The 16,485-nt window shown below is 49.5% G+C and overlaps 1 protein-coding gene and 1 long non-coding RNA gene across 2 annotated transcripts in view; one reads left to right on the top strand and one right to left on the bottom strand.

Moving 5' to 3' along the window:
* Positions 1-13,221, top strand: part of LEP (leptin) — a 16,858-nt gene extending 3,637 nt beyond the window's left edge. Inside the window, exons 2-3 of the mRNA XM_010831717.1 lie at positions 8,522-8,693; positions 10,450-13,221. Coding sequence (XP_010830019.1) covers positions 8,550-8,693; positions 10,450-10,809 — 504 coding nt within the window. The 5' untranslated portion in view covers positions 8,522-8,549 and the 3' untranslated portion in view covers positions 10,810-13,221. The remainder of the gene's footprint in view (positions 1-8,521; positions 8,694-10,449) is intronic.
* Positions 13,222-15,040: 1,819 nt separating this feature from the next.
* The window catches only part of LOC104982351, a 43,873-nt gene continuing 42,428 nt past the window's right edge, over positions 15,041-16,485 (bottom strand). The window contains exon 3 of the long non-coding RNA XR_824505.1: positions 15,041-15,351. This is a non-coding gene — a long non-coding RNA (uncharacterized LOC104982351). The remainder of the gene's footprint in view (positions 15,352-16,485) is intronic.

The raw sequence follows: 16,485 nt of genomic DNA, 5'->3' as shown, positions 1-16,485 counted from the left end.
CTCAAACCCACCATGGTATATCCCAACTCCACACTGTCCCCTTGGCCTGGAATGCTCTGCTTGCTTCCCTCCCCCTGGGAAACTCCGGTCCTTCAGGTCTCAGTGCAAACTATCTCGGCTGCCCAGAGTCAGCCCTTTTCCCTGTGCTCCCCCAGATCCAGGTTCCTTCCCTTATAACTTTCACCAGGTTGTATTAAAATGAGTTGTTTAAGCTTCTGTCTGTTCCACTGGATTCTGAAGAACTCAGAGGACCCAGACTTCTCTGTCTCCTTCATCCTTTGTCCTTTCTTCATCCCCAAGTCCCTTCCTACTGACAGTTAGGGAGAAAGGAATGAAGGAAGGCTGAGAGGGAAGAATGCAAGGGAACCAACAGGAAAGATTTCTACAGGGAGAGAGAAGGCATAGACTACCCAAAGCTTTTTCCTTAAAATGAATAGTAAATACCACATTCAGTTCAGTTCAGTTCAGTTGCTCAGTTGTGTCTGACTGTTTGTAACCCCATGAACCGCAGCACGCCAGGCCTCCCTGTCCATCACCAACTCCCGGAGTTTACCCAAACTCATGTCCATTGAGTCAGTGATGCTATCCAACCATATCATCCTCTGTCAAATACCACATTACCTGAATTTAATTTGCACTAACAAACCAAAGATCACTGGAGTTGTTCAGTTGCTCAGTTGGATCTGACTCTTTGTGATGCCATGGACCACAGCACATCAGGCTTCCCTGTCCTTCACCATCTCCCAGAGCTTGCTCAACCTCAAGTCCATTGAGTCAGTGATGCCCTCCAACCATCTCATCCTCTGTCCTTATCTTTCCTAGCATCAAGGTCTTTTCCAATGAGTCAGCTCTTCACATCAGGTGGCCAAAGTATTGGAGCTTCAGCTTCAGCATCAGTCCTTCCAATGAATATTCAGGGTTGATTTCCTTTAGGATTGACTGGTTTGATCTCCTTGCAGTCTAAGGGACTCTCAAGAGAGATTACTGGAGAGAGGGGTATAAAAAGCTGCTGGCTGGAGAAGGAAGAGAGAAAGCTGTACCAGGCCCCTTGCTTACCTCTGGTACCTTCTACGGGGAGAAGGCAGAGGAGTTTGCATAGCTCAAAGCTAGTGGCCTTTACCAGCAAATGTCTGTGACCGGGAGCTTTCCCTATCTCCCCCACCACTCCCCCCATTGCTAGAACCCAGGGTAGGCCTGCCCTGGGCCCAGCTAAACTTCTAGTGTGTGTGTGTGTGTGTGTGTGTGTATGTGTGTGTGTGATCTAGAGAAACACCTCCTACCTTAACATGGAGGCTCCCACTTGGTCTGCTGCATCCCCCAGGACAAGAGGGAAGGTGAGGGAGCTTATGTCTGGAGGCCACCAGCTTCTTGGGGAACCAAGAGGCAAGCTTGTCTGTGGAGAAGGGGCCGTTGCAAGGAACTGCCAAGTGGGGGAACAAGGCCTGCAGTCAACCCTGGATGAGTAGCGGGGGGTAGGGGGGGGCCAGTGCCCAGGACCCAGGTGAAGTCAGAGCAGGGGTCGTGACAGGGTTGATGGCAAGGTTACAGGATCCTCTTCCATTAGCCTTTAGCCTGTTTTCTGTGATTACATTTCATTTTCTAGTGCTCCCCTGGGGGTAGGGGGTGGAGCTCATTCACTGGTTTTTCTCTTTTTTTCTCCAGTGCCCCTGTGGCAGGGGATGCTGGTAGACCTGATGGGGCATGGTCAGGTCTTAATTCAAGGAAAGGAAAGGCAGTCTGAAGCACAAGTTAGTTGGCAGGGCATCTAGAGGATGCACAGACCCACAGAAGAGTGGGTGGTGGGGAAGCCAGCGGAGTGGAGGGGAGACCTCAGGGTGGAGAGCAAGCCTCCCCCTTCATGAGCAGCACACACAGTCCAGCTACCCCCTACCCTCTCCCAGTAGTGCCCCCTTCCTCTCCAGGCTCAACATTTCAGCAGTTCTTCTGAGAAAAAGACAGCTCCTTAAACATTTAAAACTTCTAGAGGGAAAAGGCTTTGCAGCCCAGGCAGATGGCTGACACCTGCCTTTTTCCCTCATGGCTCCTCCCACCTCCACTCTCTACTCACTCTTGTCAGTGGCTCCAGCCAGCACTCCTGGGTCTCTGTCTGCAGCACCCCCTCCCCTTTTTTTTTCCTGAACTGAGCCCCCCCCCCCCAGTTCCAGCTGTCAGCGGGACAGGCCCACCTGAGGTCCCACCAATACTAGCAAATCAGCATGAATGTTCGTTCATCAAACCTCTCCTCATACCTTTCCCAATTTCCTGCTGCCTCCTTCTTATCACCTGGGCTGCAAGCCTAAGCCTGGAAATGATCAGAGTGCCTCATTTCCACAGAAAGAAGCCTGGCCTCCCTGCCTAGCACTCACAGCTCCACCCCTCCCATCACACCTCCCATGCCAGCCTGGAGCCACCATTTTCTGAGCCCTCTGCTGGGGCTTCCCCACTCCTCCACCTTCACAGACACAATCCCACTCCTCCATTCTCAGTGTGTGTTAGCCGCTCAGTCTGTCTGACTCTCTGTGACCCCATGGACTGTAGCCTGCCAGGCTCCTCTATTCATGGAATTCTCCAGGCAAGAATACTGGAGTGGGTTGCCATAACCTTCTCTAGGGGATCTTCCCAATCCAGGGATTGAACACTGGTCTCCTGCATTGCAGGCAGATTCTTTACCGTCTGAGCCACCAGGGAAGCCCCCACATCCTCAGGGCCCTTATTAAATGCAACCTCCTCCAAAATGCTTCCTCCATTCCTTCACTGGAAATAACAGTGACAACGGCTAACATGTATTGGGATTGACCATGTGCCAGGCACAGAGCAAGAATTCTCCATCACCTAACAGCCACAGGTAGGAATTATGATTTGTTTCATCCCCAATTTACAGCCAAGCAAATGGAGTCTCCAAGAGATCAGCAAACTTTCCCAAGGCCCTGTTGGGCTTCCCTTGTAGCTCAGATGGTAAAGAATTCGCCTGCAATGCAGGGGACCTCGGTTTGATCCCTGGGTTGGGAAGATCTCCTGGAGAAGGGAAAGGCTACCCACTCTAGTATTCTGGCCTGGAGAATTCCATGGACTGTATAGTCCATGGGGTCACAAAGAGTCAGACACAACTGAGTGACTTTCACTTTCACATGCTCTAACTTAAACATAGTTCTGCTGAGCTCTAGAGCTCATAGTTTTATTCATGAGTCCCTCCCTTGAGTTATCCAAGGCATTTTATTTCTTTAAACATTCTTCCTTGCATTGTATTGATAGTTAATTAGGTAAATTCTTAAACCTGTTGAAGAGCACAACAGTTTTGTTCTTTACTTTTATTTTTAACAAATAACACATGTAAGTAGTTGACAATGCTGAATACTGTGGTGTACTACCTGGGCTTCCTGGGAAAACCACCAGTTCAGCCCCAACCATCCCCACTCCGGATCCCAGTTTCCTGTGGTTGCATGTCTCTTTCATCTCTGCCTCTGGCCCACAGTGGACCATCCATACATGTTAGATGTCAACCATCAAATAGATGTTGAGTAACCATAATGCTTCCAATAGTCATGTACAGATTGAGAGTTGGACCATAAAGAAGACTGAACACTGAAGAACTGATGCTTTTGAACTGTGGTCCTCGAGAAGACTCTTTAGAGTCCCTTGGACGGCAAGGAGATCAAACCAGTCAATCCTAAAGGAAATCAACCTTGACTATTTATTGAAAAGACCGATGTTGAAGCTGAAGCTCCAATAATTTGGCCACACAACGAAAAGAATCAACTCATTGGAAAAGACTGATGCTGGGAAAGATTGAAGGCAAAAGGAGAAGGAGGAGACAGAGAATTAGATGGTTGGATGGCAACACTGATTCAACAGACGTGAATTTGAGCAAACTCTGGGAGATAGTGAGGAATGGGAAGCCTGGTCTGCTGCAGTCCATGGGGGCTCAAACAGTTGGACACGACTCAGTGACTGGACAACAACAGCAAAACTATTATGTGTCCAGCGCTGTGCTCAGTGAAGTTGTAATTGCTGTCCTGCTCTTACCAGCCACTCCCCACGAACTGAAAATCTCAGGCCATGGCCAGGCCCCACCCTGGTAGTGACACTGAAGTGAACCAAAAAAGACTTGATGTCTGATCAAGTCTGATGTCTGTGTCCAGGTGAATAAATTAATTAGTGTTAAGTTTGGCCACGTTTAGCAGAGATCCAAAATAACAGTGGCTTCACCAAGACAGAGCCGACGTCTCTCACACACTCAGCACAAGTCCAGGGATAGGTGGTCCACACAAGTATGTCATCTCAGCTCCAGGAAGTGCTCAGAGACCTGGCCACCTCCAGCTCCCTACGTCACCATTCACACAGTGAAGCCATCATCCTCATGATCCGAGAGGCACAAGAACACAGGATGTGCATGTGTGCTAAATCGCTTCAGTTGTGTCTGACTTTTTGCAACCCAGTGGACTGTAGCCTGCCAGGCTCCTCTGTCCATAGGATTCTCCAGGCAAGAATACTGCATGGGGTGTGATGCCCTCCTCCAGGAGATCTTCCTGACCCAGGGATCGAACCCTCATCTCTCACATCTCCAGCATTGGCAGGCAGGCTCTTTACCACTAGTGCCACCTAAGAAGCCCAGGAACACAGACTACCGCATCCATAATTCAGGCATCAGGATAGAGGAGGGGACAGAAAAGGGAGGAGCAAAGGCACACGGTGCGAGAACTGCCACATCGCACTTCTGCTTGTATTCAGTTGTCCAGAATCAGCAGCTGGGAAATAAAGTATTTATTCTGAATGGCCACCTCTCTATCTAAACTTGGATGTTCTGTTAATTGGGAAGAAGGGAATAGATCCTGGAGACGAATCACCAGCCTCTAGCAAAAGGGTTAGATGTGCGATAGGACTTCTCTGGTGGTCCAGTGGTTAAGACTCCATGCTTCCAATGCAAGGGACCCAGGTTTGATCTTTTGTCGGGGAACTAAGATCCCATGTGCCTCAAAGTGCAGCAAAAAAAAAATTTTTTAATTAAAAGGGTTAGATGAGTTGATGTGTGTGTGTGCCCACCTGAGTATGCTGTGTTCTACATGTGAGCAAGTGGTTTCATGTTGTGTGTGTGGGTGGACCGGCGTCTCCTCATCACTTTGATCTCAGATGGGCCTGTTACGAGTTCTCTCTGCAGCGCCCCCAGGGAGCTCCCCTAACTCTGGCCTGTCCTCTTAGGCAGCCTTACTCAGCAGCAGCTTCTCAGTTCCACATCTCAAGGAACTGTGATTTATTTTCAGTGCCCACTGAAGCGTATTATCCATGGTGATCGAGGGGGCTAGTAAAACTGTTTTTCCACTCAGGTATTACAAGGTGGCCATGACATGCGAGTGACTATGATCAGAGTTAATCTGGTAATAAATTCTCTTGGGAAGGAGGGTATCATTAATACATAAATCCTAGAAAAGGTTACCACTCAATCTTGTGCCTCAGGGGGAGGACCCCAAAATACCAGGCACCCTCTTGAGATGCCCAGGGAAGGCAAGGGGCCAAATGCTAGATTCAGAGTTGGCTACAGGTAGTGTTGCTGAAGCATTTCAAGTTCTGCCAAATAATTACACAATTAAAAAAAAAAGCTGACATTTTCCCCCTGTCCCCCACCCCTATCCTCCACCTACACCCTTACACACACACACATACACACAGCAGACAGGGACTTTACAGGTGCTCTTCAATTACCCTTAGAGCCAAGTGATGTTATGTGTTCCATTTCACTGATGGGAACTGATGCTTTAGGGAATTAAATCTTGCCCAGAGACACTCGGTGAATAAGGGCGGAGCCCACTGATGAAGCTTTGGTGTCTAACCACTGGCTTCCACTTTTGCTAGGGTTTCCTGGACTCATGCTGAGGGATTAGCACTATTTAATTCCATTCTTCAAGCATTTGGTGGAAATGTTTACTCAGAGAATGAGGAGTTAATAGAGGTAGTACTGAATTTTTAGGAGCCAAAACAAGCACAAAACCATTTGAAGTACCCTCTCTCAAATTACTTATATTTTTCATACATGAAATAATTATGGGGGTACAATCTCTTAGCTTCATCCTAGAATAGAGCAGGGTGTTTGTTCCCAAGTTCCACAGTCCCAGGAGCTGCCCTTGGTCAGACATCGGGGTGGCTTATAACTTGGACTTTTCTCCAGGTTTCCCTTAAAGCCTGGGGAAACTGGTGGGGTGGGGTAGAAAGTGTTCCAGCTTTTCTGGGTGTGGCACCTTTGGCTATGAATCCTAGCTTTGCAGCTTACTTGTTTGACTTTGGACAAGTCCGCATGTTTTCTTGGGTTTCACATTTCCCCATTGATAAAATTCAGATTTTAAAAACCCCATACTTTTGATCAAGCATTATAATATAGAAATAGACTGCTTCTTTCTTTTTTTGAATTAAGGATTTAGTTTTGGTTGTGCTAGATCTTCATTGCTGTGTGTGAGCTTTCTCTGGTTCCGGGGAGCCAGGGCGACTTCGTTGCAGTGCTCGGGCTTCTCACTGCAGCGGCTTCTCTTGTTTCAGGGCACAGGCTCTAGATGCGTGAGCTTCAGTAGTCGCAGCACCTGGGCTCAGTAGCTGTGTCTTGAGGGCTCTAGAGCGCAGGCTCAGTAGTTCTGGCTCATGGGCTTAGCTGCTCCACCACATGTGGAATCTTCCCAGACCAGGGATCCAACCTGTGTCTCCTACATTGGCTGGTAGATTCTCATCCACTGTACCACCAACAAAGTCCCCAAAGCTTATTTATTTTCTTTTCTTGCTTTGGGATATTAGTTCCCCAACCAGGGATTGAACCTGGGCCACCATGGTGAAAGCACCAAGTTCTAACCACTGTACCACCAGGGAATTCCCAAGACTGCTTACTTCTATTATAGTGTCAGAATATGAATTATACTAATATTGCCACCTATGGGAGAGAAGGCAATGGCACCCCACTCCAGTACTCTTGCCTGGAAAATCCCATGGATGGAGGAGCCTGGTAGGCTGCAGTCTAAGGGGTCGCTGAGAATCGGACACGACCAAGTGACTTCCTACTTTCACTTTCCACTTTCAGGCACCAGAGAAGGAAATGGCAACCCACTCCAGTGTTCTTGCCTGGAGAATCCCAGGGACGGGGGAGCCTGGTGGGCTGCCGTCTATGGGGTCGCACAGAGTCGGATACCACTGAAGTGATGCAGCAGCAGCAGCAGTAGCCACCTATGGACAGAAAATGCATTACCTGTTTTTAATCAAGACCCAGATGAAACAGAACACAAAAAGCAGAGATGAACTTCTCCACCATCTCCAAAACCTTCATGTTAATACTTAACACCCATAATCATTCTTTCAGGCTCATCCACACATACTTAGCATGGATCATTGGCCAGACTTGCAGGCATTTAACCTGATTACCTTTTGCCTCATGTATCTCATTAAAACTTCACAGCTTAATCAAGGACCTGCATATTATGAATGTTAGAATTCACGGTTCCATGACTTTGGAGTTTCAGACATCCTGAGTGAACACGGTAGGCTGAGAGTGTATGTGCTCTCTCTGGCCTTCAGGTCTTTGTACCAGCTGCTCTCTTGGCCACTTATGGCAACCACTTTGTATTCTTCCAAGACCTCCCCTTCGCCTTCAATACCCAGCTCAAGTGACACGTCTTCTCAGGGAGGCCACTTTGTAATCCTGCAATATCTTGTCCTTCTTGCAGAGCTCTTTCTTAAAAAAAAAAAAAAATGCGTTTAGTTTTAGCTAGATGATGATTGCTTTACAATATTGTGTTGGTTTCAGCCATACTTGCAGAGCTCTTTCCTCCTGTACTGCTACGGCCTGTTTACTATCTCCCCTATTAAACTGGAAACACTTTGAGAGTAAAAAAACATCCGTTGTTCACTGTGGCATCCTTGGTGCCCAGCACTGCGTCTGATTATCAGACCTTCTGTAAGTGCCCGTTGGAGTCAGGCTCCCAATGGGAGAGAAAGGAAGCAATAAAGCCAGTGGTAAATGCCATCACGGAGGTATCAGTGCGCTGCTGTGAGAGAGTAATGAAGAGGACAGTCACATAATCTCTAATAATAGGGTAGTAATAGAGAACCTTTCACAACTCCTTTAAAGCTCTTTCACGCACATTATCTAATTTGATCCTCATAAAACCCTGGAGATAGGTACATTGTGGGGGATACAGGGGGAGTTTTTAGCGGTTATGGGATATGCCTGCAGTCGTACAGCTATTAAATGTCTGGATTCAAACCAGACCTTGAAAGCCCGCCGTCCATCCGCTCGTGCCCTGGCTCACTGCTGCGTGGTCTACAGCACACCTCCTGTGGTTTTCTTGATTCCGCCGCACCTCTCCCCAGGGGAGTGCCTTTCATTACTGTCATTTCTAGACAATGAATTGTCTTTGAGGAGATGATAGCCATGGCAGACAGCAAATCTCGTTGTTATCCGCATCTGAAGACGTGGATGCGGGTGGTAACGGAGCACGTGGGTGTTCTCGGAGATCGACGATGTGCCACGTGTGGTTTCTTCTGTTTTCAGGCCCCAGAAGCCCATCCCGGGAAGGAAAATGCGCTGTGGACCCCTGTATCGATTCCTGTGGCTTTGGCCCTATCTGTCTTACGTGGAGGCTGTGCCCATCCGCAAGGTCCAGGATGACACCAAAACCCTCATCAAGACAATTGTCACCAGGATCAATGACATCTCACACACGGTAGGGAGGGACTGGGAGACGAGGTAGAACCGTGGCCATCCCGTGGGGGACCCCAGAGGCTGGCGGAGGAGGCTGTGCAGCCTTGCACAGGGCCCCAGTGGCCTGGACGCCCCCCTGGCATAAAGACAGCTCCTCTCCTCCTCCACTTCCCTTGCCTCCCGCCTTCTCACTCTCCTCCCTCCCAGACCGGAATCCTAGTGCCCAGGCCCAGAGGGAGTCACAGAGGTCCTGGGGTTCCCTTGGCAGGTGGCCAGAACCCCAGCAGCAGTCCCTCTGGGCCTCCATCTCATTTCTAGAATGTTTTAGTCGTTAGGCATTCTTCCTGCCTGGTAACTGAGCTTAGACCCTGCGAGCTCATTACTCATTACTGCCAGCCCTGCCTGTCAAGCCCTCTTCAGATACAACCCTCTGTGTTTTTGTAAATAGTTATCAGTGTCTCTTGGGGCATTTTTTCTGAGGTCCATAAGCTCAGACCTGCAACCATAGATGAGGTCTGTATTTAGAATGAGGGAGATGTCTGTAAAGTCTTAAGCTAGTCAGGTTCCACAAGGTTTTTAAACTCCAGTTTCCTCATCTAGAAAATGAAAGTGGGAAAGTGTTAGTTGCTCAGTCATGTCCAACTCTTTGAGACCCCATGAACTGTAGTCTACCAGGCTCCTCTGTCCATGAAATTCTTCAGGCAAGAATACTGGAGTGGCTTGTTATTTTCTTCTCCCAACAAGATCTTCCCAACCCAGGGATTGAACCTGGGTCTTCTAAATTGCAGGCAGATTCTTTACCATCTGAGCCACCAGGGAAACCCATAAGACCTTGTGAAGACTATTAAGATAGTCATCTAGACAACAAGACTATCTTAATAGTCTTCATAAGGTCTTCATGAGACTAAATTAGATAAAGCAAGTGACCCTCCCTGAATACCCTTGCAGAACCAGAACTGTGTGTGCCCTCTTTCAAGGTTTTCAGTCATGACTTTTGATAGCTTCCCACCTTAAAAGCCAACTTGCTCACCTGCGTGGAGCAATCTGGAGACTTCCACATCTCCTGACCACTCTATATTTCTAACAGTGGCTTTGGGAAGCCAGAGAGCAGTTAGGTAGCCAGAAGCGGGGACAGATCAGAAATAGACAGTGTCTGCATTTCCTAGAGAAAAGCCCTTAAATTCATTGCTTTCAAAACAGTCATTCAGCAAGTGTACACAATAGACCCAGAGTGCCCCAACCTGTGTGGTGCCGGGATTGATTGCTGTGGGTGGCGGGGGAGGGGAGAGCCCCTCCTGGTAACCAGGGTTACTTGAGCAGAGCAGTGAGCTGGGGCATCGCTGGGGTAATTGCCTGAATCCCTTAGGGGGTGAGACTTCCTGGAGAATCTGACTGTGAGGGAGGAGTCTGCTTGGGGTGGAAGAGTTGGGGACAGGGAATGTACGGAAGACCTCAATGCCTGGGGAAGAAACTCAAGCAGGAAATAGGGAGTCATGGCTGGTTCTATAGCAGAGTCATTTGGAAAAGGGAACAGCCTGCAAAGGCTGGTCTGGAGGCAAAGGGCAGGGTGGTTTGGGAAGGGCAGAAAGATAGGAGCCCAGGAGACCAGCTTGGAAACATGGTGGTCACATGGGCACAAGAAGTAAGGGCCCAGGGAGGATGGTGTGGAAGCGGGGGAGGAAGCACCTCTACGCTCTAGGGAAAGGCGGAGTCAGGGGAGCTCTGAGGAGCTGCCCTCTCTCCCACTGAGCTCTTGCTCTCCCCTTCCTCCTGCATAGCAGTCCGTCTCCTCCAAACAGAGGGTCACTGGTTTGGACTTCATCCCTGGGCTCCACCCTCTCCTGAGTTTGTCCAAGATGGACCAGACATTGGCGATCTACCAACAGATCCTCACCAGTCTGCCTTCCAGAAATGTGGTCCAAATATCCAATGACCTGGAGAACCTCCGGGACCTTCTCCACCTGCTGGCCGCCTCCAAGAGCTGCCCCTTGCCGCAGGTCAGGGCCCTGGAGAGCTTGGAGAGCTTGGGCGTCGTCCTGGAAGCTTCCCTCTACTCCACTGAGGTGGTGGCCCTGAGCCGGCTGCAGGGGTCACTACAGGACATGTTGCGGCAGCTGGACCTCAGTCCTGGGTGCTGAAGCCTTGAAGGCCTCTCTTCCCAAAGTCTAGGGAAGAAACCTGAGCTTCTGGCTGTCCACAGGAGAAGAGAGCCTATGTGGGCATCCTTTATGCAGGCCAGCGGGCCATTTCTCTCTCGCTCCTCTCAGCCGCTCTTCCAAAGGCAGAAAACTGCGAGGCAGGAAACCAAAGATATAAATACAGATTCCACGCCCACCGGGAAGGGGGGCCCATCCAGCAAACACTAGACCGGAGCTGGGATTTTCACAGCAGTCTTCCTCCCTGTTCTAGCTCCCTCTCACTGCATGCTTCAGCGTGACCTGGGGTGATTTCAGAGCCTTTGGACCATCAAGCAAGATTCCCTCTGAGAATCCAGGGAGCATCATGAAGGCTACAGCACATACAGCTGGATATTCCCACACAACATACGATGGAAGCATTTATTTATTTATTATGCATTTTATTCTGAATGAATTTGAAGCAAAACACCAGCTTTTCTAGGCTCTTTGGGGTCAGCTGGGGTGAGGGACGCTCCTGGGGTGCCCATCGACAGGCCTCGCCGAGGCAAACCCATTTTGAGTGACTTGAGGCCTCTCAAGTTTGTTCTCCAGGGACTGGCTTTGTTTCTACTGTGACTGACTTTAAATTACAGTGTTTGCAATGGCATTGCTCTGAATGGATCTCAAAGGACCAAGTTGTTTTAAAAAGAAGAAGATGAATTTTGTCAAGTGTAATATATCGCTGGGTATAACCCGGAGATGGGAGATGTGTTGATGGGAGTGGGGGAGATCCAGAATGTGTTTTCTGAATAACATTTGTGTGATGGACTCTTTGGATGGGGTGAGGTCATCTTCTCATCTTTGTGGTTTTCATGAAGAGGAGATGACTCCTTCAGGGGGATTGTGGGGGTTTGCCAACCATCCATGAATGGAGCGGTGGGGGCACTGAAGCTGAAGACCGTCGGGGTAGTGGTGAGCTCTGGCCTTCTCTGACTGTTAGAGAGTGGTCTTGCTCATCAGGAAGTGAGGACCCCACACTGGAGATGGTGACCCCCAGAGCAGGGGTCCTTGGTGTGAATGGTCTGGGTTGACCCCACATTGTGTTGATAACATGGTCGTGACCTTCTTTGGGATTTGCATGCTCACCCAAAGCAAGGCCATGTTTCCCATCCATTTGGGAAGGATTTTTATTCCAGTGGGAGGGGGAAGTATTCCAGTGTGGACTTCAGTGGATGGTCCCTCGACCTGGGTCAGCAATGGGTCAGTTGAGGCCCAAGACCCCAGGACCAGCCCCCAGGAGCCTCCTTCTCACTAGTGGTCATGTGCAGTAGAACAAAAGAGGAGGCTTGGGTTTCCCACCATCCTGCCATTGTGATGCAGCCGTCACACAACAGGAGGTGGATCCGTCCAAGGAAATTGGAATCTAAGCAACCAATTTTAAGACTGAGCACCTACTTGTGCTCAGCCCCAACTGGTGCTATGGGCTGAGAAGCTCACCAAATAAATATTAAAATGCAAGCCCTGCCCTCAGGGACCTTGCATTCCAGATGGTAGAATCCCACTCACCAGCACGCAAAGGCTGCCGTTTCACCATGGCAACTGAGCAGCTGAGACAGTGCAGTCCTCAGCAGGTGGGAAATGCTGAGCTGTGGAGGGCAGTGCCCAGGGGCCTACAGGCTAACTGTGCTTGCACTTGGTAGCATTTTTACTTTTCAGGGCACGTCAGCATCTATTACTGTGATGCCACATCCCTTTGAAGCGGGATAGCTAAGAATTTAATAAGAAGAAAATACCTAAGACCATAACAGCAGACAGGGGGCAGGACCGAGACTAGAATCCTGGTCCTCTGACCTCCAGAGTGCCCCTTGAGCCAGGTGGTAGTCTCTGGAGATGTGAACAAAGTAGGGCAGGGAGGGCAGGAGTGTTTGCTGGAAGAGAGGAGTTCCGAGGCCAATTTTGCAGGCGGTGAGGGAAGTGAATTGCCTGGAGGGAGGAGGCTGTTTTGTTTGAAGCTTCGGTCTGAGACACCGGAGGGAGGTGATAGGGTGAGCAGCTAGTTACAAAGAAAGGCAGAGGAAGCAAAGATGGGAGGGAAGGGTTATGTTGAAGAGGACTTCAGGGGCCAAGACATTTGCTACTGAAAGAGATAAGGGTGAAAGTTCTAGAACGAGACTCATGTGATGGACAGTCAGACCTGCTCGAGAAGATAAGTCCTGATGATCACAGCCCAGTCAGACCGGGATGTTTTAAGCCTTTTGCTCACAAAACCTGGCATGGCACTAGGGCTCGTTCCCAGAGTGTGAAACTTCCAAAATGTAAATGATTGTGTTTTTCTGTAACTTAAAACAATTTTTTTTTTGTTCCAAAAAGTCCAAATAAATGACCTTTGCCCCGTGGTCCTTATTTTTGGTCGTCTGCTGTGGAGGGGCTCCAGAAGGGCTGCCTGTGTGTGACAGGGCACTGCCTGGCTGGCCCGAGTCCATCCCTGGGATCAGCTCTGCCTGGGCTTGGCCACAGCCGGCCACCAGTTATTCAGGCTAAAGGATTCCCCCAAAGCCCAGAGCACTTGCTGCACCAGAGGCTATACAGATCAGCCTTGAGAAAAACCAAGCAGCCAGCTATTCCAGAAACAAAAACTGAGAAAGGAGCAATCGCAACGAAACCATACATAAAATCATGTGGCCCAGTAACAGACCAGGTGCACAGACTGGAAGAGACTGGACTGATCTTGTCCAGGACACAGAGCACAAACACTCACCTCTGTGGTGCAGTTTGGACCTGAGAGTTTCAAAACTCAAGCCCCAGGGAGGACCCAGGGGGCCGGCCCCTCAAAGGCAGTCACTTCCACAGGTGAAAAATTGCTCCTCCAAAAATTTCTGATTTCTCTGGAGAGTTTAATGAGATAATGACCTAGCACAGTGTCAGCCTTAAAACAGATTTAAGTGAATTTTCTTCTCTTCACATCACAATTAGCTGCTGCTGCTGCTAAGTCACTTCAGTCGTGTCCGACTCTGTGTGACCCCATAGACGGCAGCCCACCAGGCTCCTCCGTCCCTGGGATTCTCAAGGCAAGAACACTGGAATGGGTTAGCAGCAGGCTTTAAATGTCAGTGATCCAGGCCCAGGGAACACACTCATGCAAACCCACCTCCACTAGCTTGGATGGGGGAGGAGAGGGGGAAGCAAAGCTTCTGATGTGGCTGGAGCCTAAGTGGGATGCTTGGCAGCTTGGGGAAGTGTCTGGCCTCTCCTGGTCAGACTGGACAAGAGTCCTTTAGCTGGGAATGACAGAAACCCTAAGGCAAACCAACTTAAACAAAAAAGAAATTTTTTGGCCAACGTTGCTGAGAAGTTCAGACCTCAGTCCATCTCTTACAACACTTTGCTCAGGGACCTGGAAGGTGCTGTGCCGTGATCCATGCCCCTCCCCTCCAGCCTGAGGGGCTGGGGAGATGCAAACGCAGCCTAAGTCCGCCCACCTCCAGCCATCAGCTGGGGAAGCCAGCCCGAAGCAGCAAGGGTCTCCCGGCAGAGGCCTGGGGATCACACTCCCTCCTCTGTGAAGTGACTCCCAGGGTCAGAGAAGAAAGGCCTGTTCTTCAAGCTGTCCTTCCAGAACATTCTCCCTCCTCAGGCATTCTCTTGTGCTCCCCTGGGGCAGCAGCTCATATCTGCCAAACAGCTGGCAGAGCCTGGGAGCAGTGTCTGGTGGCCGTGTTCAATCTCCAAAGGCAAGACTTTGGCTGAGTCTAGTGAGAAAAACCTGAGAGCAACCCAGGAGGACCTTCTGAAGACCCCAACCCAGAAACTTTCTACTCAACAGCACACAACCAAAAAAAATCACACCCTATTTTTCCAAAAGGAATTTAGAGTAATTTATTTCAGGCTTTTAACAGCAGGGTCTGAGTCTAGTGACATCTGACCACATAAATTCATCTGGGTTAAGTTCACCAGTGGGGTGCTTAACCCTTAGGCAATCTACTTAACATCTCTTGCATGCATGCTAGTCACTTCAGTCATGTCCAACTCTTTGTGACCCTATGAACTGTAGCCCTCTAGGCTCCTCTGTCCATAGGGTTCTCCAGGCAAGAATATTGGGGTGGGTTGCCATTGGGGTGGGTTGCCGTGTCCTGCTCCAGGGGATCTTCCTGACCCAGGGATCGAACCCACATCTCTTGTGTCTCCTGTGCTGGTAGGTGGGCTCTTTAGCACTAGCGATACCTGGGAAGCCCTAACCTCTCTTAGACTCAGCCTCAGCCTCAGTTAATCATCTGTACAATGGGAGCATAATAACACTGTCTGCGTAGATTTTTAGAAGATTGAGTGAAGCTATTACCCCAGTGACTGCTCCACAAAGAATGCTCAATAAATTACGTTGCTGTCATTCGTGTTAATGAGTCAGGGCAGAAAAAGGAATGAGGACTGCTGTAACAGACACGGTGGATGCCCTCAGCCCGCTTCTGAGTTCAACGCAGCTATGTGTGCAGCTGAGCCTTGCATGGCCCTCCCTACATCGCTCCACGTTGAAGCTTTAGTCAGCTTTCTCAGCTCACATGGGTCAGCCTGAAAGAGAAAGACAGTAAAGACCTCAGATAAGCAAGCCACAACCAGTGTGGGGTGGGGGCCAGCCTCCTACGGTTCGCAGAAGCAATTCTGAACTACCTTCTACCTGGATTGAGCCCCTGGTGCTCCCAGCAGTCACCACATCAATAAAGCACTCTCAACACCTTTTCCTCCTTCCACATCTCAGCCCCTCCCCCCTCTCTCTTGCCTCCAAAATACATTAAGTACACCTCCTGCACCAAGAACTCCGGCGCTGCTTTTGGAAGAACTCAAAGTAAGACAGCTGCGGAGCAAATGGAGTGGACTCAGATCCCGGGAGAACTGGGAAGCAAGGTTCTGGAGAGGTGCAGGAATCACGCATCTGCACTCAGAGAACACTGGGCCACCCCGGGGAACAAGGCTAAGTGAGAGGTCCTCAGGAAGAAGGGAATCCACCTCAGGAAAGCTTGACTTGAGAGAGTATGGACAGGAAGGGGAATCCATTAAGAGGGAAGGATTACAAGATTAAGAAAGAAGGAAGGCAGGGAGGGGAGGAGGGAGGAAGGAGAGGAATGAAAAGAGGAGAAATATGTAAAGTTAAGCATCACCTGTCTTAGCGTGTCCGGGATGCTATAACTAAGTACCATAATCTGGGTTTCCCAGATGGCTCAGTGGTAAAGAACCCACCTGCCAATGTAGGAGATGCAGGTTCAATCCCTATGTTGGAAAGATCCCGTGGAGAAGGAAATGGCAACCCACTCCAGTATTTTTGCCTGGGAAATCCCATGGACCAAGGAGCCTTGCAGGCTTCGGTCCATGGGGTTGCAAAAGACACAACTCAGTGACGAAACAACCACATAGTCTGGGTGGCTTGTAAGTAACAGAAATTTATTTCTCACAGTTTTGGAGGCTAGAAGTGCAAGACCAAGGTGCCAGCAGATTTTGTGTCTGGTGAGAGCCCCCTTCCTGGTTCATAGACCACATCTTTCACTGTGTCCTCATGCGGCAGAAGGGGCTAGGGGTTCTCTGAATTCTCTTTAATAAGGACACTAATGCCGTTCATGAGGACTCCACCCTCATGACCTAATCATCAGGCAAAGGCCCCAGCTTTTAACACCATCACATGGCATTAGGATTTAACACATGAATGTGGGG

Source organism: Bison bison, unplaced genomic scaffold (assembly GCF_000754665.1).
Source record: "Bison bison bison isolate TAMUID 2011002044 unplaced genomic scaffold, Bison_UMD1.0 scf7180017864530, whole genome shotgun sequence".
NCBI classification, from domain to species: domain Eukaryota; kingdom Metazoa; phylum Chordata; class Mammalia; order Artiodactyla; family Bovidae; genus Bison; species Bison bison.
The sequence above is the reverse complement of the archived record's forward strand: the minus strand, read 5'-3'. Positions and strand labels throughout refer to the sequence as shown.